This window comes from Lepisosteus oculatus, chromosome 9 (assembly GCF_040954835.1).
Source record: "Lepisosteus oculatus isolate fLepOcu1 chromosome 9, fLepOcu1.hap2, whole genome shotgun sequence".
NCBI lineage: Eukaryota > Metazoa > Chordata > Actinopteri > Semionotiformes > Lepisosteidae > Lepisosteus > Lepisosteus oculatus.
The window spans coordinates 1,125,670-1,149,933 of record NC_090704.1 but is presented as its reverse complement, the minus strand read 5'-3'; the positions used below and the strand labels follow the sequence as shown (position 1 = coordinate 1,149,933).

The 24,264-nt window shown below is 46.0% G+C and overlaps 1 protein-coding gene across 6 annotated transcripts; it reads right to left on the bottom strand.

Moving 5' to 3' along the window:
- Positions 1-3,800: 3,800 nt before the first annotated feature.
- On the bottom strand, positions 3,801-18,545 carry lrrc8c (leucine rich repeat containing 8 VRAC subunit C). Of its 6 annotated transcripts, XM_006634709.3 has the most exons (3): positions 17,631-18,545; positions 12,234-12,376; positions 3,801-8,899 (listed from the first exon to the last, which is right to left on the bottom strand). In XM_006634709.3, exons 2-3 carry the CDS (start codon positions 12,369-12,371, stop codon positions 6,632-6,634), a joined length of 2,406 nt encoding a protein of 801 aa, XP_006634772.1. In that variant the 5' UTR covers positions 12,372-12,376; positions 17,631-18,545; the 3' UTR covers positions 3,801-6,631. The 6 variants fall into 6 exon arrangements, with proteins under 6 accessions (XP_006634772.1, XP_015210785.1, XP_069049974.1 ...); XM_015355299.2 differs by lacking the exons at positions 12,234-12,376; positions 17,631-18,545 and adding an exon at positions 12,042-12,119; XM_069193873.1 differs by lacking the exons at positions 12,234-12,376; positions 17,631-18,545 and adding an exon at positions 11,410-11,614.
- Positions 18,546-24,264: the final 5,719 nt, after the last annotated feature.

Below are 24,264 nucleotides of genomic sequence, written 5' to 3'. Positions count from 1 at the left end.
GAAACTATCAAGTGAATTTTAAAAATAATCTCTGAGCAAGTAAATGTGAAACCACCACCACAGGCGTGGTGAACGTGCAAGGCTGTACGTAAAACACCTGGGGGTGATTTTTATAAAGATGCGATATCAAAATAATTTGATTATGTGTGTCTTTGTGATAATGGTGTGGCGAGCTGAACTGTTTACTGACCTCAAGGCAATCTCTTCAACAACACTGCCACCTAGCCCCATGTGGAGTCCTGCACACCGACCGTCAAAAACCAGCAAAACCGCCAGTCATGAAATGTGGCAGAATATTCTTATTGTGCTTTGTTTGTACTGTAGCCTAGCTCACTCAGTGAGACTGACCTATTCTTATGTTAACGCAGTGTACCACGACAAAAACTTAAATTAGCAGGGTCTCTGTTATGAAGTTTATAGGAATGATTCCCCTCCCGGACTTTTTTATATTTATATGCGAATATGCGAATTATTAGGCTATGCAGAAATGTCTCTAGAATATGTGAACCTGGGTTTGGTGAGATGGTATTATTTTGCGGGTATTAGCAGTACTTAGCAGTCTGCGTTCGTCAATTTCCTGTGGATTTTCAATTCGGTTTGGCGCAGTCCGGAAACAGCCCGCAGTTGACTGTACTTTCTGTTCAGAAAGCAACCACACTCTTTCCACCTCTGCTGCTTTCCCGCTGTCTCCTGGGGGCTCTTTTTGCATGAGCTGATTTTTTTTTCATTATGTTTTTTCTTCGGCAGCGAAGAGGATTGTTATTGCTGATACAGTAGCTCCAGCGCAGAGGGGCGTCTCCACAGAGTGCCCAAACAGCAGGAGGAGTCTGTCCAGGGCTCTGGAGACACGGTGCTCCACTGGAAACGCCTGTATTTCCCTGTTACCGTGAACCTCATTTTTAAACCATCAGCGGACAGTTTCACAAGGAGGGGTAGGGGCAAAAGCAGAGCTAGCCCTGAGCTAGCTCACATCTGCACCCTGACAGTTTCTCATGTATATTTAGTATCAGCTCTTTTTGTGATGAGCCACAGAAAAAAACAACAGATCTGTCCTTCCGCTGATCTAATAGTAAGAGATGTCCTAAAGCCCAATTAACACAACAATACTGTAAAGCACTCAGGAAGTAATAAAAGAAGCAATTGCTTACTTCACCTAAACAGGAATGCAAGGTCTGCTTTTTTTAAAAAAGAATCTAAGTGCTTCGACTTCAAAAGTGCCTCTACAGGCTCATTAATAGTAATCGTGATGGTACCACAGTAACTACAGTACAAAGTGTTATGTACACACAACTGCTGTAGCCTGTTGTCCAGATGTGCTTAGAGGTACTTTAACATCATTAAAAGAGATGGAAAGTGTTCCCAGTTTCTGTTTTTTTTGCTGCCGTGTACCAGATTGGGGAAACACAGGCTAGTTATAAAGCTGTTAGTGGCCGCCAGGCTGTGGCACTAGTGACGCTGCAGAGTTGGCAGGGGTGCCACTTGGCCAGATCTTGGAAGTTTCAAGGCTGTGAGATTCCCGGGGAGGGTGCAGCTCTGATAAAACTCACTCTACCCTTGCGAGGTCCTGAGTTCAATCCCCAGGATTAAACACAGGATTAAAAAAAAAACAACAAAGAAATTGTAAAAGCAAACATATATAACTGACTTGCACTTAACTGCTTGCCCTCGCTACCCATGTGCCAAATACCACAGAAACTTGCTACCCGTTAAAATGACGCAACACTTGACCTTGTGGCAAAATGCAAGAGAATTATGCCAGATCTTAACTGGGTACCTTCTGAAGGTAATGTAAAATCCTTACATACGTGTGCAGCAGTTTACTTGGAACATGCCGAGACGTGTTTATCACACAGCGCGCTGTCTCGTATTGAGCTGCACTGTTATTGGCAGCACTACGTGCCCTGCGCTCTGAGCCATAACGCAGTTTGTGTGTACGACGTGTGTCAGACAGGACCTGGGGCCCTGCCTCAGGGGCCAGCTGCTCAGACTCACACTGGTTCATTGAGCTCATTTGGGTGCTAGTAGCTAATGTCTCTTGAAAGAAGCCAGGGTATGAGCTTCAGCAGTAGGGCTGGGTGTAGCTCCCTCCATCTCTGTGGTGAGCGAGAGTGGTCGAAAGTCAAGGGGGATGAGCCTTCCAGACGGTTTTGCAGCAGTGTAGGTGCAGATGTGGTGACACAGGTCAGCGGTTCGCAATGTAAAATGTATCACTCAACTAAAATAGAAACGTGATTATAGGAGACGCAGGTTCAGACACTAAGAGACGTATTCTTTGTGCTTGTAAGCATGGAAGCGAACTCTCCTGACCCGTCACTTCTCTGCTTCCTTGGACACACCCAACCAGACAGACCCCCGGCCAGGAGCCAAGGTCCCGCAGTGTCCCAGCAGGCCACTCAGAAGAAAACAGCTTCCTGCGCACACCCCAGTCATTACCGCAGTGCTCCAGTGGGAGCCCGTGCACTAACGACACTGTCCCAGCCCAGGGGGCACGTGTGCCAGGGCAAGCCTGATGAGTAAAACAGAGCAGGGCCCTGCACGTCCACGAGGTGGTAATGTAGCAAACACCCTTCATTACCAGCCTAAAACAAAATCTGTAAAAGGGAAGGAAAAAATGAAGGCAAATGCCATGACAGTAGCAAAGGCAAAAGAAAAATGGTTCTAATCAGTGTGTTTTATTGCTTTTTTTGCCGGTGGGTTTCACTGAATTCTGACTCATCCCCATGCAGCACTACAGCGTTGTGTATACCTGTACACAGCTCACACGGCGAGAACTGCATTCTTAACAACAGGGCCACACAGAGGCCCCTGCTGGTCAGCGTACATCTGAACATCAGCAAGTCCAGACAAGAGGACTTTCAGCCCACACAGCCACACAGCACTCTGCACCAAGAACTGTATTGGACTGAGACGCACATCATAAGGCACTATATCAGAGGGGGAAATGGAGATGAAGGTGGAGGAATTCTTACAATCACAGCTGGTATTCTACCAAAAAAGTCCTTCTTAAGGTTAGAAATTCTATTTCAATCCTATTCCCAAGCAATTTTAGTCATCACCAGTATTTCTGAATTGCCATTTCAGGTCGTGAAAAGGATGAGAAGGAATGGGAGCTGCTCTCTGCGCTGCTGGGTGTGTCTGCTGTGGCTCAGAGAGGGCAGCCCATGGCCCTCAGAGGACTGCTGCTGTCCGCCAGGTTCCAGACTCAGCAGACCAGGATTCTCCATCAATCACTCTTTATTGTTCAGAACAAGAGCACAGAAACTGCTAAAAATAAACATTTACGAAAACATTTTCTAACATGCCTCTCATACCAATGCTTTAAAAAAGATAACATAAAAAATCAAAGGTGTAGTAAAATTGTAGTTTTGTAAAATTAATACTGTGGGTACTGCTCCTTGGTTCAACAAAATTTCAACCTCACTTGGAATATATGTTTAAATACAGAGACACAAAATACTAAAACGTTTAACAGTGTTAAAATCCTAGCTTCAGGAAGTGATGTCAGAGTGGCAGAAAAGCAATTTATCCAAACCAGTTTATTGAATATAAAAACTCATCTTTCTGCAAAACTATTGTAGGTGTTTTTGTTTCTGCTTAATGGCCTTGTAACAGCTTGGTCCTTTGAAAGTGCACCAAAGATGACTCATCCAGGAAAATTTAAGAAGGAGATGGCTGGGGAAATGAACTGCCATTCCACTGCCTTCCGATTTTCTGCCCTGAAACCTAACCACACTACATATTTCCCTTCTCCACTTCTCCACACTGGTTGGCACATTGTACAGAGACAGCTGGAGAATCGCTTAATCTGATAGATCACTTTATTGGCCATATACAATTTCTTGTATTAGGAACTTGTCTTTTCGCAGACCCCAGCTTGCTCTCCATGAGACACACAGACAGGGGGAGAGAAGCTGGGGGTCAGACCGCAGGGTCAGACATTTGCACAGCGCCCCTTGAGCAGTTGGGGTTACTGCTGGGCCTTGCTCAGGGGCCCAGTGGAGTAGGATTCCTCTGCCAGCCGCAGGATACGAACTGGCAACCCACCAGCCACAGAGACAGATCCTGAGCCACAGAGCCACCGCTCCGCCCCAGTCTGATGAGTCAAATCAAATGTGTCACTGCTGGTGGCAGTATTTCTTTTAAATAAAGGGTTTCTTTTAAATGTGATCTGAAACAGCGGCTGACACAATTAAACTACAATTAGACGACACCCTGCTGTGTGTGGTGCTTGTCTGTCTAATCTGTCTAAATTACAGTTTGTTGGATGTTTCATGCTTTACCAAAAAGACACTGGAGGAGCAGTGATGTTTCCTGTCTTTTCTTTTTCAAGTCATTCAAGCACAAAGCCAGGTGTGTCCTTCAAAACAACTGATCCAGTCAGTTTCAGCCAATATTTTGGCCACACAGACCTTCACATAATGAACCATGGAGGCAATAATTCAAAAGAGTCAGCAAGAAAAGAGTCCAGGCAGCATCTTACATGTTCGAGCAGCTTATGACAATTCATTTGTTTAAAAAAAAAAGCTGTATTTCTTCATTTTTACTTGTATATGAAAATAATACAAAATAGGACTACTTTAGAAAGGCAGCGTGGTATTGTCCTGACTGTAGGCCACTCAGTGTTACATGTGGTTAAGGCGGCATTGAGACATTTAAACACTACCGGTGTGAATAAACACCATCGCAAATGGACACGAGTACTGAACGGACACACAGACTGGAAGAATAAACCATGCACAAGGCTTTACAGACATTATTTTGCAAGATGTCAAAGACTACCTGAGATGAGAATACAGAAGACTAGTTTGGCTGTCATTCCGGCCTTGAGGTAGTCTCCCTTATAATTAATTACAAGAAACACAGATAACATTTAACACCCCTAATGACAGGTCCTGGATCAGCAGGAGGTTTGTGTGGCTGGGAGACACATGAAGACAGGTGGCCTTACAGGTAGCCCGTTGTATTTTGAATCTAAGATCAACAGTTTCTAACTACACAGCTAATCACCCTTTATCTGGTGTGCAAAACTACGCCTTGACTTTATACTCTGTAGTAGTTTCTTACATACGTGATAAATATGATAATAGTATTTGTCATAAATATTTGGATAAACAGGAGTGAAATTGTAATGACAGTCACTTGCTTTAGGAACACAAAAATAAATACTGAAACGCCATTAAAAAGTACTCAGTGTGATTTCTAAAGCCTCTTCAGAAAATCATGGCTTAGATATGGATATCGTATCACCATGTTTAAAAAAAGAATGAAATTAAACAGTTGAGTGTTACAGTACACGTGCAACCCCAGAGAGAAAGAGCTGCAGCTCAGTGCACCCTGACTGGACACCAGTCCATCACAGGACAAACACACACCCCCTGGACAGGACACCAGTCCATCACAGGACACACCCACATCCCCTGGACAGGACACCAGTCCATCACAGGACACACACAAACCCCCTGGACAGGACACCAGTCCATCACAGGACACACCCACATCCCATGGACAGGCCATCACAGGACAACCACACACCCCCTGGACAGGACACCAGTCTATCACAGGACAAACACACACCCCCTGGACAGGACACCAGTCCATCACAGGACACACCCACATCCCCTGGACAGGACACCAGTCCATCACAGGACACACCCACATCCCCTGGACAGGACACCAGTCCATCACAGGACACACCCACATCCCCTGGACAGGACACCAGTCCATCACAGGACACACCCACATCCCCTGGACAGGACACCAGTCCATCACAGGACACACACACATCCCCTGGACAGGACACCAGTCCATCACAGGACACACACACATCCCCTGGACAGGACACCAGTCCATCACAGGACACACACACATCCCCTGGACAGGACACCAGTCCATCACAGGACACACACACATCCCCTGGACAGGCCACCAGTCCATCACAGGACACACACACACACCCTGGACAGGCCACCAGTCCATCACAGGACACACACACACACCCTGGACAGGCCACCAGTCCATCACAGGACACACACACACCGCCTGGACAGGACAGCAGTCCATCACAAGACACTAGTTCACCACAGGGCACACACACATACAGGGTCAGTCTAGAGATACCAGTTCACCAGTCCACACCTCTTTAGGAGGTGGGAAGAAACCAGAGAATAAGTGGAATACCCTGGCAGGCACAGTAAAACACACAAACTCCACACAGAAGATACCCACGTTCAGAAGCCATTTCCACCAAGCAGCTGAAAGCAGCCGAGCTGAACAAACATTCTTTATATGTCAGTTTCTGCATAGTGTAACAGCCCTGATTATTTGATTAAAAAAACCTTACCAGATTTTAATATAAACCAAAAGAGAAATGAGATATTTTGGAGACTGAAGCTAAGTGGTGATCCAATATTCATATCTAGGACACGCAATATGAAAACACATAAATGTAGTTCAGTAAACATGTATACCGACAGAACTTTCTTCGAAACGACTGATGTCAACAACATAATAAACTCAACTAAAAAAAGTCAAATGATAAATTGTAGTTTGACAATAAACTAATTTGAAATGTCACACAGACAGTCTGGATTGTCAGTTTAAGACATTTGGCATTTTGCAGAAAGCAAGCGAGCTACTCTGCTTTCATCTGCTCTCGTACTTCAGAGGGCAGCGTTTCAAACAAGGCGTCTTCCACAACAAGCCCACTACGCCTCAGTGCCCGGCAGGCCCCCAGCTCGGCCGGCAGCCCTTCGAAGTGGTTGCCTTTCAGTTCCAAGTGCGTCAGTGAAACCAGGTAAGAAATCTTTGGGGACAGCACTGACAGAGTGTTCTTTCCAAGCTTCAAGGTCTTCAGCTTCTTGCAGAAGAAGAGCTCATCTGGTAAGCTCTCGATTTTGTTGCACATGACAGAGAAGTACTGAAGGCTCTGGAGCACTCCGACCTCGGGTGGGATGAACCGAATGTCATTGTAGGACAAGTCCAGGTATCGGAGCTTGTTACACAGAAAGAGGTGGGAAGGGAGAATCTCGATCTTGTTGTGACTCAAGTAGAGTCTTTCCAGGCTTGTCAGCTTCTTGATGTGCTCAGGTATGTAGGTGATCCCGTTGTGCCACAGTTTCAGGCAGGTGAGTTTGCGCAGGTGCTGGAAGCTGAGGATCTCCTCGATGGACTTGAGGTTGTTCTCCTTCAGGTCCAGCTCCTGGAGGTTGGTCAGGCTGAAGACAGCATGAGGGATCCTCTCCAGGTCGCAGTGCACCAGCTCCAGCTCGACCAGATTGACCATTTTCTTCAGGTTGTTCAGCATGACCAGCTTGGTGCCATCATTGTGGACGTAGAGCTTCTGCAAATGACTGGACACATCCACTATGGACTGGGGGATTTTGGTGAAATTGCTTTTCAGGTAGAGGGTTTTGAGGGACTTGAGCTCACGCAGGGAGTCGAGGGTGATGTTCTTGGACATGTCCGGGCTTAAGGAACCGATGAGGTGGAGCTCCTCTAAATTACGCAGAGTGTACAACCAAGTTGGCAGCTCCCTGCTGTCATCAAACTTCACTCTCAAGACCTTCAGGTTTTCTTTCAAAAACGAAGCAGCTGCGGAGTGGATTTTCAGAGAGCACTGATACAGGGAGAGCTCCTGCAGGCTCTCCAGCTGGGCAATGGCTGCTGGTATGGTGACATTGTTGATGATCTCCAGCCTCAGGGACTGTAACTCCGTCACTTCGAAAATGGTGTCTGGGAGGCCGGACAGCATGAAGAGCTGCAGCTCCAGGCGGTTGTTGGCGTTGCTCTGCAGCCTCTGGCGCAGTTTCTCGGCCGTCCACTCGTTGTTCAGGTTCAGCTGCTTCAGCTTGTTCTCGCTGACCTCGGAGAGGAACACGGCAAACCGCTTGGAGTACAACGGATCGTACTGGTCAATCATGTGGAGCATGAAGGCGAAGTCGTTCTTGACATCGGGGATGTCGTCGATCCCGGTCTCCTGGCGCACATACTCGAAGGAGTACTCTTTGAGGGAGCGGTGGAACAGCCAGTACAAGGTATAGAGGCACGTGAATCCATAAACGCTGACGAAGCACAGGTAGCAGAAGGAGAGCTTGGAGAATAAGTGTGCCATGGTGTGATTGCAGGAGAAATTGGTGTAGCCAGTCATGTCCTGTATGTCCACGTTGCAGCTGACCGTGAACTGCACCTTCGACACCAGGGCGCTGTTGTACGCGATGATTATGAGGAACTTCAGCACTTTCAGCACTGTCTGGCGGACGTACATGATGTACAGCAAGTCTCCCTCTTCCACATGCAGACGGAATTTTTTGACCTTCTCGAACAGAGCCTTGGCCTGCTCTCCTTCCTTCTTGTCCAGCGCTCCCGCAGCGGGCTTGTCGACGACCAGCTTTTCCGGGATGGACTTGAGGGACTGGGTCTTCACCAGGTTGCCTTCGGTGACGGACACGTTCACGGCGGACTTGCTCAGGCTGTTTTTCTTATTGTCCTTCTCTTCCGGGTTCTCCCCAGACACCTCCGACAGGGCCCTGGTTGTCCAGGGTGAATCAAAACACTTTCCCAGGATGCAGATGAAGTGCTCGATTTTGGAGCTGGATCCCGGGAACTTAAACCAGAAGTTGCTGCACATCATGAAAATCAGAGTGTGGATCAGAACCAAGTAAGGGAAATATTTGGCGTACCAGTGCAGTGCTCTCTCGTAGCACATCTGATTGATAAAGCTGTACTGCTGGAGGTCCAGGTTGGTTTTCAAGCCCCTCATTTCCTGGGGATTTGGCACAGAAGAGGCTGGACTGGGGACTGTTAAGGGAGGCTCTAGGGGAACCACAGTACTTGTGTTGAGGAGAGTTTGGTTTGGCGTGGACATCCTTTTGGGAAGGCAGATGATTTTGTCTTGCATTACCTGAAACACAAGATAAAACAGACAGATGCTGAAAATCAAGTACAGTATCATTACAATTTAAAAAAAAAACATCTGTCCTCATTTTTCTGCGTAGCCCACAAAAGAACTCTGGTTTCACGTGTAGTTTATGGAGATGTAACAGATTCGGTAAGAAAAACATGCTCAGTTGCTTCTGATTTCTTACAAAGAACACCAGGCTAAGATTTAAAAAAATAATAATGTTGAGCCACAGCACTTAAACAGAGCAATGCAGCTTGTGTCAGATAAAAAACTGAACTAATCTGTACTAAAGACCTACAAATTCCACCTAGGCTTCCACACCAACATTCTTTCTCATAGATTTCAATGTCTTTTAAAAACAGACTCTTTAGGAGCTCAGCAAACAGAACTTCAAGCTGAACAATTCACCCAGATGCCTTGAGAAAGAACAGATTTCCTTTGTTCTGTTATGATAAACACTGACGCAGTCCTGTTTATTTTACTTAAAGAATATATTTAGCCACTGTGAAGAGCTTAAGATGACCGTAATTCAACATTATATTTAAAGAGCTAGACAGCCAAAAGACAGTAGTTTCAGGGCCGAGTAAAAAACAAGTTTATTGATAATAAATCTGTATTCCAAAGTAAACAAAAGGTCTGACTAGTTCCCACCAAACTTACAACTGTGACTGTCTGCTGGATTTGGCTGCTGCTGTATCTGTAGGATGTCTTTTATGTGTAAGACTGAATCTCAGTGTCTGTGTTTCAGTTCTTCTTGTGTGACAACATTTAAAATATTGATGCCAAAAGCAAGGAGAAGCACCAGAACTTGTACATCCCAGGGGGAGCCACACTCACTCAAAGACAGTTGGACAAAAAGTACATCCATTAACCTGCCTGCCTATTCCAAACTCTTCCTTCTTTTTGGTTGGCTCTGGCAGATGTCAAACCCCAACCATGGTCAATCACTTGTGCACCCTCCTACTTTAAATCACAGGCTTACAATTTCATTATAAACTGTAAAACTGAGCACTGCATAAAAAGTCCACAATTTATTTTCACCTTCACTGACGCAAATATAGAAATACAGCACAAGGATCACCCATAAAGTAATATACCAGTTTTACTCTCAGTCACAATGTAATCAAGGACCAGGCCTAATAGTTTGGCAGGAGCAGCACTCTGCAGGAGTATTTTGGATGCAGCAATAAGACAAGGTAAAGTTTAATTCTAAGCACCTTCCTGTCAAAGGATTGTTTTTAAATGAGAAGTATTAGCCTGAGTGACCCTTGTTTTATATACACATATATTCACACATGCCAGCAGTATTTCCCCAATCACAGCCAGTGGTTTAGTATTTCAAGGTTTTGCACTATTTCCAGAAAATCTATAAGAAGAACACAGTCAGTTTTCTGTAGCCTTTTCCTTGTTACTCTGTCTGCCAGTTGTAGTCCTTCCTGGAAGGCTTGGGAATCTATCACTCATCCTGCAGATTCAATTATTCATACATATATCCTCAACAAACAGCTGCTCTTAAAATGTCCCAAAAAAACACACGTACCATCTGCTTTAGGGTCCATTGTGCCTCAGCTAGGCATTATTTGAAACAATGAATCAGCAGCAAAAGTCACTTGAAAAAACAAACATGTAGCAAAACTCAACGGAATATGCTGCTCTGCTGAACAGAGTTTCCAGAAAACAAAAACCTTACAATTCATCTGGGTATCACAGGAAATGCCACAATTTTATTGTATGCTTTTGAGCTCTTATTTGACTGCTGTGTATTTATAAGATTTGACACAGCCCACATCCTGTCGATGTTTTTTCAACGGTTCACACTGAATTCTCCATCACTCAGATTCCTCTAGGCATGGAACCATTTTCCTCTCTTTAGTTCTATTTAAGTCTCTGCAGCATGTAAGATAAAAGAAAGTGAAGTAAATTATTAGGACCTCCGTGAAGCTGTCTGCCGTCACACTGATGTGGTACATCAGTACTGAAACAGTCTATATCCGTGTACATCACAGCAAAATATTTAGCCATTAGAATTCCTTGTTAAATCCAACCAGCACTTCCGCTGCTGCTTCAGAGCAGTGAAGTTCTCTCCTGACGTGACTGCCAGCACCACACAAGGTTTAGAGCAGTAGGTTTCCAATTTGGGACTTCTGGAGCTCTGGACCCTCCTGCAGAATTCTGCTCTGATTAAACATCGTCCCAGGCAAAGAGCTGTTTATACCTCAGAACTGCGAGGGTCAGAGCTGGGAACCTCTGGATTAGAGGTGACGTCATACCCCAGCTGCTGCTGACTGGGAAACGGTGATGACTCAGACCCGCGACATCGTTAGGAGATCAGGGGAAGAGAGCCGCTAAAAAGGCCTTCAGTGACTATTGCGTTTTCTCTAAAACAGTTAAAAACTCTTCTGTCCTGAAAAGCTTCAGACCTCAATCACAAGTCTCCAGATGGCCAGTGGGACTGATGAAACAGACCGACTGCGAGTGTCTGCAAGGAGGGCTTTCACGGCTTCAGGCACCTGCGCCGAAACCCCCGCCCTCGTCCAGCTGTGATCGTCCAGCGCCCTCGTCCAGCTGTGAACGTCCAGCGCCCTCGTCCAGCTGTGATCGTCCAGCGCCCTCCCAGCCTCCTCCCCAGCCCCGGGCCGGCTGCCCCCCTCGCGGGGGCCACGCAGGTTTCTAAAGGGCAACGCGCTCCGTCTGCTCCCTCCAGCCCCGCGTTTCCTGGCTCGGAGCGCCCGGGTCGCACTGCCCGGCGGAGCTGACGCACGAGAAATTGGAATCCCTGTCGTCCGCTTTCACCTCAGCTGTGCTGCTACTCAACTATCATCTGGTAACTCAATCCCATCTGCCCACCAGCTCAGCTCCCCCTCGGCCCAGCCGCTCGCTGCCCTGAACCCGAACTCTGCGTTTCTGTTACTTCATGCACTCGGAAAGCATCGGTGCTTTGACACATCCTGGATCTTGCATGCTTGTCCTTACACATCCCATTTCAGCTTCTGTGCGATGCAAGACAAGATTACTTCACAAAGACAGCGGCATCAGATATTAGCTGCGCTGGAAAACATTCAGGTTCAGAAAACCTGTGAATCTAAACAGGCTTGCACTGTCACACCCCTGTCGTGACTACAGCCCTCCTGAAGGAACGTGCCTGGAAAAAGGAGAAGCTTGTGGTTGCTGGGAAGCCTTCTCAATGAAGCTGGAGTTCTCCTGTGGATGTTCAGCTTACTGTCTGCGGGGATGAGCAACAGTTAGCAATAAGTCTGGCAGGACCCTTGAGCCCCCAGCAGGTAAGGAGAGGGGAGCTGGGGAGTGCTGTCCCAGCTGAAAGACACACACTCACCTGCAAAGTGCACCCGAACACCCCGATCATGAGCATCACCACCGACAGGTATTCCGTGAACACGTCCCACCAGGGCTTCAGAACCCGGAACGCCGGCTGCTGCTCCGAGAACTGCCGGAACTCCGTCACCGGAATCATGGCTCCTGTGGAAAAAACACCGGGACGTCAGGAGTGCCGCTGCTTCGCCCCTGCCTGGTGTTGAAGCTCCGTGAGGACAGGACAAGGCTGGAAGTGGCTGTCAGAAAACAGCTCCGCCGGGCCACGCGAGGCGACTTCTGTTCCCTCTTCTCCTGTCCTCGGCCCGCGCTGCCATCTGGAGCTCACGCTAGCTAAGATAGCAAGGGCAGAAATACAGATCCAAGCCTTTACTCAATGAACCGCGGTTGGACGCCGGTAAGACAGCAGCCTTACTCTCTTACAGGAGGGGTGGGCCCACTCTGTACTGGGATGTGCGGTATGTGCTGTTGCTGGGCCAATAGGGGGCGCTCCTCCCCGTGGACTAGAACTTCCACACCAGTGCTGCTGTGTGGCGACGGAGACACCGCGCTGCTGGAGGTGCTGTCTTTTTCGGGAGAGACGTCAACCCAAGGTCCTGGCTACTGACTCATTAAAGATTGGGTGGCTCTGTTTGTAAGAGCCGAGGTGTCCTCTAGTGTCCTGGCCAGACCTGTACCTCCCACCCTCCCCGAAAGTTACACTAGTAACTCCCTGAAAGTTATTTCCGCTCTGTCACTCTGGTGGAGCTACACTTCAGTGCTGGATAAAGTGGGTCCCCTCCCGTATGGTAAGGGTTCTGGGATCATTTGGGATGAAAAGCACTATATAAATGTAATTAAATACTACTGAGTTATTATCAAAGGTACTAAATAGGCTTCAATATGTCCAATATTCTGTGGCTAAAACTCCCATCCTGAGCACATTACTCTTCAAGTGGACTTTAAGGTTGTCCTGTTTACATACGGCACTGAACAGTCTAGCTCTAGGTTATCTTAAGAATGTATTTAATGAATTTAGTCCAGATGTTAATCCGAAGCCTGCTGATTCAGGCTTTCTCCCTCTGCTGAATGCCAGCACTATCGCTCTTGTACAGCCCCACGTCTGTGAAACTCACTGCTCCAAAACACATTTCAAAACGTGCTTGGAGATCCAACCTTTCACGAGAGCTTTTTAAGGATCCTTTTCAAAGGTTACTTTACTGTGCTCTGCTCTTTTTACGTTTAAGTGCAAGATGATTGTGCGTTTTTTGGCAGGTTTTTGGAAAGCACATATAAATAAAAGCTGTTATTTTAATAACCCATGGTGTGTTTGGAGGCAATGAAGCTGCACGTATCTTGACATTTGTGAGTGTAAAGTGTAGATAATAACCTGTGAAGACAGAATTCACCCTAAAGGACTTGGGGACAGTTTTCAGGAATCAGTCCCGTTTGCAAGAGCCTGTTGGCAGCCCTTTCAAGAAGGAGTGACTGAGGGATCCTTCTACCCTCAGAGTCAAGGTTAATTTAACATAAGAGCAGAGTTTTGACATCTCTTGAAGTGCTAGAAAGGGGATTCGCTAACATTTGCAACGACCTTCTGGAAGCTTCCCAGAGCTGAAAGGATGTACAGTACTGTACAAAGTTGCCACCACCAAAAAAAAAGCTGATGCCATCTAATCAACCCATTGCTCTGTGAGTGACTCAGTTGAGAGGTGCACGTGAGGGGGGAAGGGCAGTTTTTGGTGGGGAAGCCCCAAGTGCTGATGAATGATAAGCGTTTTCAAAAGCAAACATTTCTAACCCACCAGAATCCTCGGTTAAAATACAATCTGCCTAAAATCTCCCATGACAGCATAACAGCAGAGCAGTAAATAAATTAAGTGAGACTATTAGCATCGGGGAATTTAAGATCGTTTAAGCTCGGGACACTGTCAAGGAGCACTGAGAGTGGTTTTAAAAAGACCTTTGTGTATATTAACTGCTAACAACAAATGAGCTTGCTAACACTAAATGAGTGCTGTTTCTTCGGTTAATAAATAATACCCAATGAGTCAGTTATCCTCAACATGGCCTGCTCTGCCCAACAGCACAATCAGGCTGTCAGGGACTCCTGTCTGTGTCGTTCTACTTTCTCCCTCTGCAGAGCTGCTCAGTGAGTCTGCCTCTCCCCTGGGAGACCCCACTGATCACAGAGGACTTCTGTTCCCCTTGGCGACATCTGTCTCCGCAACACACCGCGGTTTCTTTTCAGACACTGGGCAGGCCACCCCTGTGGAGTCCCTGGTAGTCCTCTGCCGACCGTTTAAAAAGCCCCCCGTTAAAAAAACCACAGGCACCGGGGCCTTGCTCAGCTTCCTGTGTCAAAGCCACTGCAGTTCAGGAGCTCCTATCCAGTCTGCCCTGGCTAGTCCACTCCTCGCAAAGCCACAGGCCGGGACACCCTCGTCCCTCGTGCGCTACAGCACAGCGATGACCCCAGACACCGCCTGCCGTGCAGTGATCATTGCAGAACACAAATGTGAACAGAAGCCTTCAAAACTGGCCAGTCCGTTGATCCCATTCCTTTGTGGGGAGTATGAGCACCATGGTTCTAGAAGCTGCTTCTCTGGGCAGGAAAGCCGCGGACTCGGGGTCCATCAGAGGTGCCCTGGCCTCACCTCATCAGGCTGCTGCTGCTGAGCTCACGAGTGGCACAGTAGCATCGGAGGCACACATTCACTGAGCCACACCGACCACTTCAGAGCTGAATTAACATGGCTCCGACAACAATGTTCAGCGTGTTGCATAACCACACTCAACACGACAAAGAACTATTATTTAAACTATATACAGTTTAAAGTACTGTATTATATTGCACAGTATTACCTGTCTGTGCATTGCCACCTTCTGTGTTTTCGATGATGAAATATTCTAACATGAACACAAATTGACTCAACAGGTGGCAGCTATAATTAATTCTGCGAGGTTCATTTATTGTCATAGCAGTAACAAAAAGTTATTTTAACAATCTAAACAGCCACACTTACATACACTATTTCTTACTGATTTATATATATAATTATACAGAATGAATTAAAGGGTCAAACTAAGAGCTAATACAGTGATCTAGCTACACAGTAATGCTCTTAATTACACGATCTCAGTTAAATATTTATACTGCAACTGAAAACTGGAATCCTGCTCTTCTCTCTCTCTGGACATTAACAGGGTTCAGTTATATCCTTAAAAGCAAATGTAATTACACACGGCACAATCGAACCATATTAATACGTTGATGGGTTTTACTAAACTGTGCAGCAGGTGTGCACATTTAGTCTAAAATGAAAGTAAAACACTTTTTCTGCATCATTAAAACGTCTGGGTTAGCAGAATTGTTTTAGATTTCACAGAATAGGGAACTGAGGATGTTGCTTTACGTTTTTAATACGGTCACCGCCCAGTACTGTTTCAGAACCCTTCTGCCACTGCCTCAGTGTGCCGAACCAGGAGATGGAGGTTCTCTTGAGGTCCAATGAACAGAAATACTCCAAGTGCACTGTGGGAGGTCTAAACATGAGAGATAGGAGACCATCAATTTTCTTTATCAGGGACTTTAATAGCCTCTTAAATGAGGAGCTGAAGGTGACCTTATCGAGAAAACCACTACAGGCTCTCCAGTCACCGCAGTGCTAAAAGCATGGAGCTTGATTTGATAATCACCATTTTTATAACACGTTCATTTACATTTTCAGATGTATTGTTTTTCTTTTTTTCAGCAGGCTTTAAAAATCCATTCCCCGTTTTTATTTTTAAAAATTAGACTTTTTGATTTTTTTTTTACAAAACAAACCTCAAAAGTGGTTCACGGTTAGCCTTGCCAGATAAGGCTTGAATATTTTCTCCTTGTGTCCTTCACCTCCAGAAAGCAAATTCAGATTTTCAGATACTCTCCTGGCCTCCATGAAAGGAGACATTACAGAGTTTCATATTTCACAAAGAAAAACACAAACAAACACACAGTAGGCTGTCCCCACCCCTAATTCCAGTCTCCCACAAGGCCTGTCGCCATCTTATCCACTCAGTGTGCAGCTCACCCAATACTAAAACACAAACTGCCGTGGCCAGTAAGAAAAGCCAGATTAGGGCAAAAAGTGAATTTGGTTTTTGTGTTGGCATTACTGACAAAAAATGTTTTGATATTACTCCTTTAAATGTTGTGTGACAGCAGCTAGTAAAAGGATTCTACAGCGACTGTTCCCCTGAACATGCTTCAAGTACCATGAAGCCACCCAAAAGTATTATTCAGTGACAATTTGGAGAACTCAAGCCATCATCTATCTGTAAGTTCCTGTTTATGTCAACTATTCTTTAAAGATATTTTAAGCTCCACGGGTGAGATTCCTCTTAATCAAGCCGGATGTTTGAGATTCCATGGATGAGACGGCTGTTCTTTGCCGGTTCTGAGCTCTGCGGTGCTGCACACAGCCACGCACAGAACCGCACACTGTGTTTGTATCTACAGAACAGGAGGAAACTCCACAATTCCGCAAATTCCACACCACTCCCTGTGACCTGGACAGCTCACAGTCGCCTTATCCCTGCTGTGTATAACACAGCTCCACGGCGGGGTGTTTCACTAACACGCACTCCAAAAACACAAAACAAGGAGACCTCCTTATCCCCGCTATGACAGGGTGTAACCTCTGCCGGGGACGCCGGCCTCCTGACCCCCCTCTTCTCCAGGGGCCTCCAGGAGAATTGAAACCCGTTATTATAATGGATTTCAGCATATAATTAACACATGAGTAAGAAACCCGACTGAAATAACACCTTCACAACCGAGCCTGACGATAAAATGATCAAATAATTAAAAAAAAAAACATTTTATGCTGGTTACTGCAATATTAACATGGATTGAATGGTGTCCATGTCTGAAGTTAATTTGGAACAAAAGTTGTTTTCTTCATCTGTCGCGCCTAGTGCGTACGTACACATGTATCGTAATGTTGTGGCTCTCCATACCCTTCGGGTGCAAACGCTCGCAGAGGACGTAACGTGACCTCTAGGCGCTTACTTTTAGGAAGAAACAAAAGTTTTCAGTGGTGCGCAAGATGAATACAGTAATATCCAAAACCGCCAAGGCCGACAAGCCGCACATGTTTACAGCGAGCCACACGCGTGTTCTCCTCCCGGGTCCCCACGAAAACCCAGCTCAAACGTGACATAAACACAACTCACAGGAGACCGCGGTGGCGGGGTTAATTACAGTGTAACTAAAAAAAAACTCTCTTTTTAAAAACAGAAATGAAACTGAGCTCCCCTCGTGCTTTCCTTACAATGTATCAAAATACCCTTGTTAAAAAAAATCGCTCTCCCGTGCCCCAGCCCGTTTCCCCTCTAGTTGCTAGCAGAGAATAGCATCCGTAAAACAAAGGGATCTTACCGGGCAGCTCTTAGGCTGGGGGGTTTCTCCCGCACGTCACCACGCCTGGAGTAACTGTATCTGAATGAAAAACTTCAAAGGCTCCGTCCGTCCTCCCGCCGCCTCCCTTCGCTGCTTCTACAGAGCACGCCAGCCCCGAGCAGGAGCGGGTCGGCACCGGCGCTGAACACCGCCCCGGGTCCGGGTCCACGTCCACAGCGGCAGGCGAGGACGCGGGATTCAGGGGGGGACCGCCGGAGTGAGATCTGACGTCAGGTCTGCTCTCACCTCGCCCCCTCGCCTGCGTGTTTGCTCAGCGCCGCCGGGGATGTGCCCCCGGCCGAGGTGTCCTCACGTCCCGCTACTCGTTGAGCTTGTAGATGTCTGCGGGGAACCACAGACGCGCTACTGGCGGGGTGGAGACTTGGTGAGAAAATCTCTGAAAGGCTGTATTGTAGAAACGTGAAACATAACACAACCCGGAGCTGATCGGGGGGAGGCAAAGGGGGGTTCGTGCCCCGGCTCTGTTCCCCAACCAGAAACTGAAGCGGACTTCACCTCCACAGGACCGGGCTGGGGTGGGCTGGGACAAGACCACGGTTCGTCAGGCGCATCCTCTCCTTTTGTGTCAGCGAGACGCGGAGTAAAAAACGTGGCATATATATATATACTGTATAGAGAGAGATGTATTTCCGCTGGACCTGTCTCGCTGTAAACAAGGACTGAGTGGTATACTGTAGGTATTCTTCTATCTGAAGAACGAATCTGTGGGGACGAATATCCTTCCCTGGCGTTAATTTCCGCTCTTGTGAGACGAGACCTTGGATGTACGCTCGTAAAGGAAGCGCAGCTCTATGACAGGAAAATGAACACACCGCCAGCAGCATCCCGGGAGACTCGCTGTGTCTGTGAAAGCGAATTTCCTTCAAAACAGCGGGTCTATTTTTATATACAGTATACGCCACAAAAGGTCAGTCTCGTTCTCGACAACAACAACAACAAAAAAATCCGTCTATAAATTTCAAAGCCTCATCTGGTTGAATCGAAACGGCTGAAATGTCTGAAACTCGTAGGGCACATCAAAGAGGTGCTGAACTACACTGCTCCCTGTAATAATTTAACTTTTCAGTTGAAGGCCACGTGGAAGAACGCGTTATAATATTTCAACACGTCGATGGCCAGGCTTTTGCTGTATTCGAACGAAAAAAAAAATCACTTCTGCAGTTTGTGTCCTTGGTTTTAAACTAAGGTGTTACATTATTCACCGCCTCTGAAACGTCCAACATTGCAACAGAAAATGCTTGGATTATATGGTTAACAGCGTACAATTTAGATTCGGGAAAGCGATTTAAATCCAGGAAAGTCCAATACTGACTGTATGTGCTGTGGCAACACTGTAATTTACTGGTCATGCCAGATTAAGGGAACTGAATCTTTTTAGCTTGAAACAGAGCTGGTTATGTGAGGACTTGATTTCATCATTGTCCTGAAACGTCTTGACCAAGTCAGCTCAAGAGACTCCTCCAGCCTCAGCAGCTCCACAGGGAAACCGGGACACAAGTGGAAGAGTAGAGACATTCAAGACAGACAACGGGGAGACACTGCTTTACACAGAGGGTTGCGGGAGTCTGGAGCCACGTCCCCGGACATGTGGTTCAGGCTCATTGTGTGGGACGCTATTAGAAAGGGACACACAGAATCCGTGAGTTTAATAATGTTCACTTCTAGTGTATTGTACTGTTCAGCATGCAGAAGGAATCTGGATAAGAAGCAAAGGACCAGCTTGCTCTGATCACTGTTCACAGAAAGGGAGCTCACCCTCGGCCTTTCTGTGGGCCACAGATCATTCAGAGCAGTCTGCTGCATTTTGTTTTTCACGGGCTTCCTATAAGAAAACCGAAAACCGTTTGGAAAACAGGAGGTTGTACTGGCCCAGCAAATTAATTATTTAATTAATGCAAAATTATTCTCCCCATCAGGAGTGTCACTGGGGCTGCTTTGATCTCAAACAGAATCAAAGCAGTACAGCTTGAGGGATTTTTGGATCAGCCACCACGAGGTGTACAAGTACATTAGCCCGTATGCTGTGACTAAAGCCACATGAAACAGAAGCTTTATGCTGAGAGTAGCAGGCAGTGGGCACAGTGATGCCTCTCATGACCTGCTGATGCCTGTTATCTGGCTTCACAGTCAATTTGAAAAAAAGAACACGAGACAGAGAGAGGGTGCAATCCAGATGAATCCAAAGGGTCGTCGCTTTTATCAACACCTCTTTCCTATCCCAATGAAAAATAATGCCCTTCTCCTTAAGACAAAAGTCTCTGGCTTCTTCACTTTTCCAAAAACTGCTTTCTCTTGCTCCCCATGTTCCTTGTCCTGGATGCTCTAATCCCGCTAGATTCCTCTCGTCATCTGTGGATGCCGATCTTGTGCTTCGGGCCGGCTGTGTGCCGCTCTGCGCAGAAACAGTGTCGCGGCGGCAGGGCCTGGAGACAGACATCTCTTAGTTTGACTGTGAGCTGGCTGCTGCGATGGACTGCTGTCCTCAGCAGGGTAGATCTCGCCTTGCGCCCCCTGCTTGGGTTGGGCTCCAGCTCCCCCGTGACCCAGTGCTGGATAAGGCTGCTCCTAAATTGGACGGCTGGATTGCTGGGACTGCGAGCGTCAGTGTCTGCATCACCAGAGCAGCTCCTCCTGCCTCACAGGATCAATGTGCGTGAGCTGGAGCTCCAGGCTTCTGCAAGTCCTGCCCTGCTGCTGAAGGTGATGTGGTGCTGCTCTCTGCCAGCTCAGCCTGCAGACTGAGACAGTGGGCGCACCTGTGCTCAGAGAACACAGCCAGCACCGCAATCAAGAGCTTTCGGATGGAAAGACAGCGGGCCAAGATGCCCCACCGTGGACGAAGCGCACTGGGGAAAGAAAGCCCCTCTGAGGAGACTCGGAGCGTTGCGCCGAGCCTGTGGACAGAAGAGAAGAGGGTCAACTGGGATCGAGAGAAAAACTCATTGAAGTCCCCTTCTCTCATCTTGGCCTGGTTGGAACCAAGACACCAATCTCTCCATTTGTCTGCAAAAGTTTCCAGTTAAAATGAAAGAGGCTGGAATGTTATGAATTGTCCAGCACAGAAAAAAAAAACATTTATAAAATTAGACAAATTGCAATGATATTGACATTCCAGACAGTTTCCCATTATCTTTGTCCTTCAGATCTGCCACTGACCTGGGCAAACTGAACTGAAGCAAAAACAGGCAGTTTTTACTGGAAAGCACATAAATCCTCACATTCTCATAGTCCACAGAAATTGAATACATAAATAAACGTACATTTTTCTAATACTTTTATTTCAATAATAGTGTTCAAATAAGCCCCCATCAAACAGAAACTAAATGGCTCCCCTACAAGTTAGATATCTGGTCTGTTGCCACGCAGTGTCTGTCTTTGTCTTGTCCTTGGCTATGGTGTTTGTCCAGCCTGGAGACGAGATAGGTAGTGTCCTACATACAGCAGGAGATGCAGAATCCCGCCAGGGAGAATTCAAGCTTTGTTGCATCAGTGATCAAGCGCAGCCAGCAGGCAGCTCTGAGACACAGTGGCGCAGGACTTACTAAATGACCCTCGCTTGTTTGTTCCCTTTGTTCTGGGCAACCCAAAAACACTTTACGTGAACTGGAACGTGTATACCATTTACCTGGGATACAAGCACCTACCTCCGTAAAACATCAAACAGGCCATCAGAGAGCCAAAATGTTGGAAATATCGCTGGAGGCTCACAATATGAAGTAATAGGGATGTTGTCTACTTTTTTATAGAATATATGTCATAAACTATAGTTCAGGTGGGGAGCTGCGTCAGCATGCGTAGGCTGCAAAGGACCAGGTAACAGGTTTATTCCCAGCTGAAAAGAAAAGAAAGGAAACACAACGTTTAGGCTGCGTAGCAGAAGGCTCCACTGCCGAAACATTGTGTTTCCTTTCTTTTCTTTTCAGCTGGGAATAAACCCGTTACCTGTTCCTTTATAAACTATTTATTGAATACACGTTGAATAGGTACTGTATATTTGTAAGCTTAGCCCAAGTTCATGCCTCGTGGGTTTAATTGTTGTGAAAACGGTTCAACAGCAGGTAAATGTTATTTTTTGTTGTTGATGCACCAATAATCTTAGTAGGCTGTGGCACGTTTTTTTTTATCTTAGTCATAAGTGCTGTTAGTTCAAAAAATATTGCAGGTTACAGCGTTTGGGATTCCCAAGTGAGCATGATTAGGAGCCAAGTACAGGAGCTGAAACCATATGTTTCTGCTGGATTCTGCACAGCAACCCACACGGGGTGTGTGGCAGGAAACAATTAGAGTAGAATAAATATCTGGCCAAACATGCTGACCTTCGAAAAAACCGAGGAGTGTTTTAATTTAATGTGACTTAAGAATGAGCAACTTCGAAAGCCTATTAGCTCAACTGAAACGACACTGCGGGAAAGGCATTTTGCATACATGACGAGAAGGATTATAAATCGCATATTTAATTCAATCTCTTGTGTCTAATGTTGAACTATGCAACATCTTGGAATGTTGTTCAAAACAGGAAATACAGGGAGCCCCCCCAAAACCTCCAAGAGTCCTGTATCTCTGTGTGGTGTGTACATATTGGGTAGGGAAAGTAAACGGTGTTTTTTTTCCACTTTTTCGCTGTGTTTCTGCCCAGTTCTGACTAGAGTGTTTATTCAGAACAGGACATAATTAGTCACTAAAAAACGCTGTGCGTGTCTTGCTGTTTGAAATACTCTGGACTCAGCTGAGACACGGAAAATGCCGTGACATTGGGATTGGCGTCAGACGCTAACGGATAGGATTGAACGTGGAAATGTAAAAAAAAAAACAAACACAAAAGAATTAAAGAGATGTCAGCACCCTTTAACCTTGATACGATGTGTGCTCTGGGCACCGAATCCATGTGGGGGTGTAGATATAACCAGGCTTGGAGAACTGAAATAAACTGCACGCAACTCTCTTCTGCTTGAACAGCTGCTCAGTCTGACCCGCCGACACTTGCGTGCTGGAAGCTCAGCTCAAACTGGCCAGAAAATGTGCGTCACTCTACAGCCATTAAAAAAGAAACACAAAACCAAGCTTCCTGCATTGCACTGATCTGTAAATATTGATTTGCCATAACAGACATTTTTCAGCGTGCGCTTCTGCTGTTAGTATGTCTCCTGCGTCTCGCTGCTCTCTCGAGTTTCAAATCAGACGACAGGACCCTGCTGAAAATTTGCCAAGCTGGCTACCGGGCTAATGAGTATAAACCCCCATGACTTTCTTCCTGATAGACTCAAATATGTCTCTGTGTTATGGTTTGCGCTCAGCCTGGATAAGGGTGTCCACTAAACTCGTGAAAAGGCACTGGCCTCAAATATCCAATACATTCTGACACCGACACACACTTCACTATAATAATAATAATAATAATAATAATAATAATAATAATAATAATAATAATAATAATAATAATTGCTTAAACTTATATAGCGCTTTTCTGGACACTCCACTCAAAGCGCTTTACAGGTAATGGGGACTCCCCTCCACCACCACCAGTGTGCAGCCCCACCTGGATGATGCGACGGCAGCCATAGTGCGCCAGAACGCTCACCACACACCAGATATCAGTGGGGAGGAGAGCAGAGCAATGAAGCCAATTCAAAGATGTAAAGAGCTTCCAGCAGAATAAAAACAATGTCGACAGCACTTGTGGGTTAATGAGTTTGGGGGAAGTTGGCTGATATTTGTATTTATAAAATCGTATTTATTTTTGCGGTGGCAGAAGTACTGTAGCAGTGTTGTTCACTGGGGTTGTAATTGTGTGTGGATTTCAACAGCCCGCTTAAACTCTCGTGTTCTACTGTATTGACCCAGAACACAAGAAATTAAGAACAAAGTACATTTTGATTCCCTTTCAGAAGTCCTTCTTCTGACCGTTAGGGTGCATATCTTATAACTTACTTGCAAATAAAAAAAGAACGGTTACAACAGTGCATTGGCGCAAGTTAAACATACAGCTGAACATTTTCTGTTATCAGTACAGCTACTCATTATGTTTTCTAGTCATCCAAGACTCGATAGTGACTTTAGACAGGAAACTATTAAAGAAGAGAAAGCGGGATACGGGTCAAAAATGCCCTGAGCTTCTAATCAAAACAGCTAAATAAATGAGCAAGCCGCCACAGAAAAAAAAACATGCTGAATTTAAATGCGCATGTTCAATATTTATTAAAATATAAGCTTTAGTAGCTGAATGTACCAAAGGGAAAAGGAAAAATATATTTAATCTTTTTAAACTAAAAAAACAGAAGAGAATTTTGCTGCAGGCTGCTCCTTGTGCTTGTAGCCAGTGTGTCTCGGCGGAGCGCAATTTTCCAATTCAGAACGGAGTGGAAAACTATAAAATATTAAATTGCAAGAGCAGTGCAAAAAAAATTCTAAGCATTATAAATTCACTTTAATTTCGATAATTAGACCCAAAAGGCGCGTGCTGCTGAGATAATCTAAGAAAACCTATCCTTCAGGATTCATTTTTAATGTGTAACTTGGGTTATAAATAAATGAGTAAGTTAATGAAATTTAAAGAACAGACAGTTAATTAAAAGTTGGGCATTTAACTTGGTTA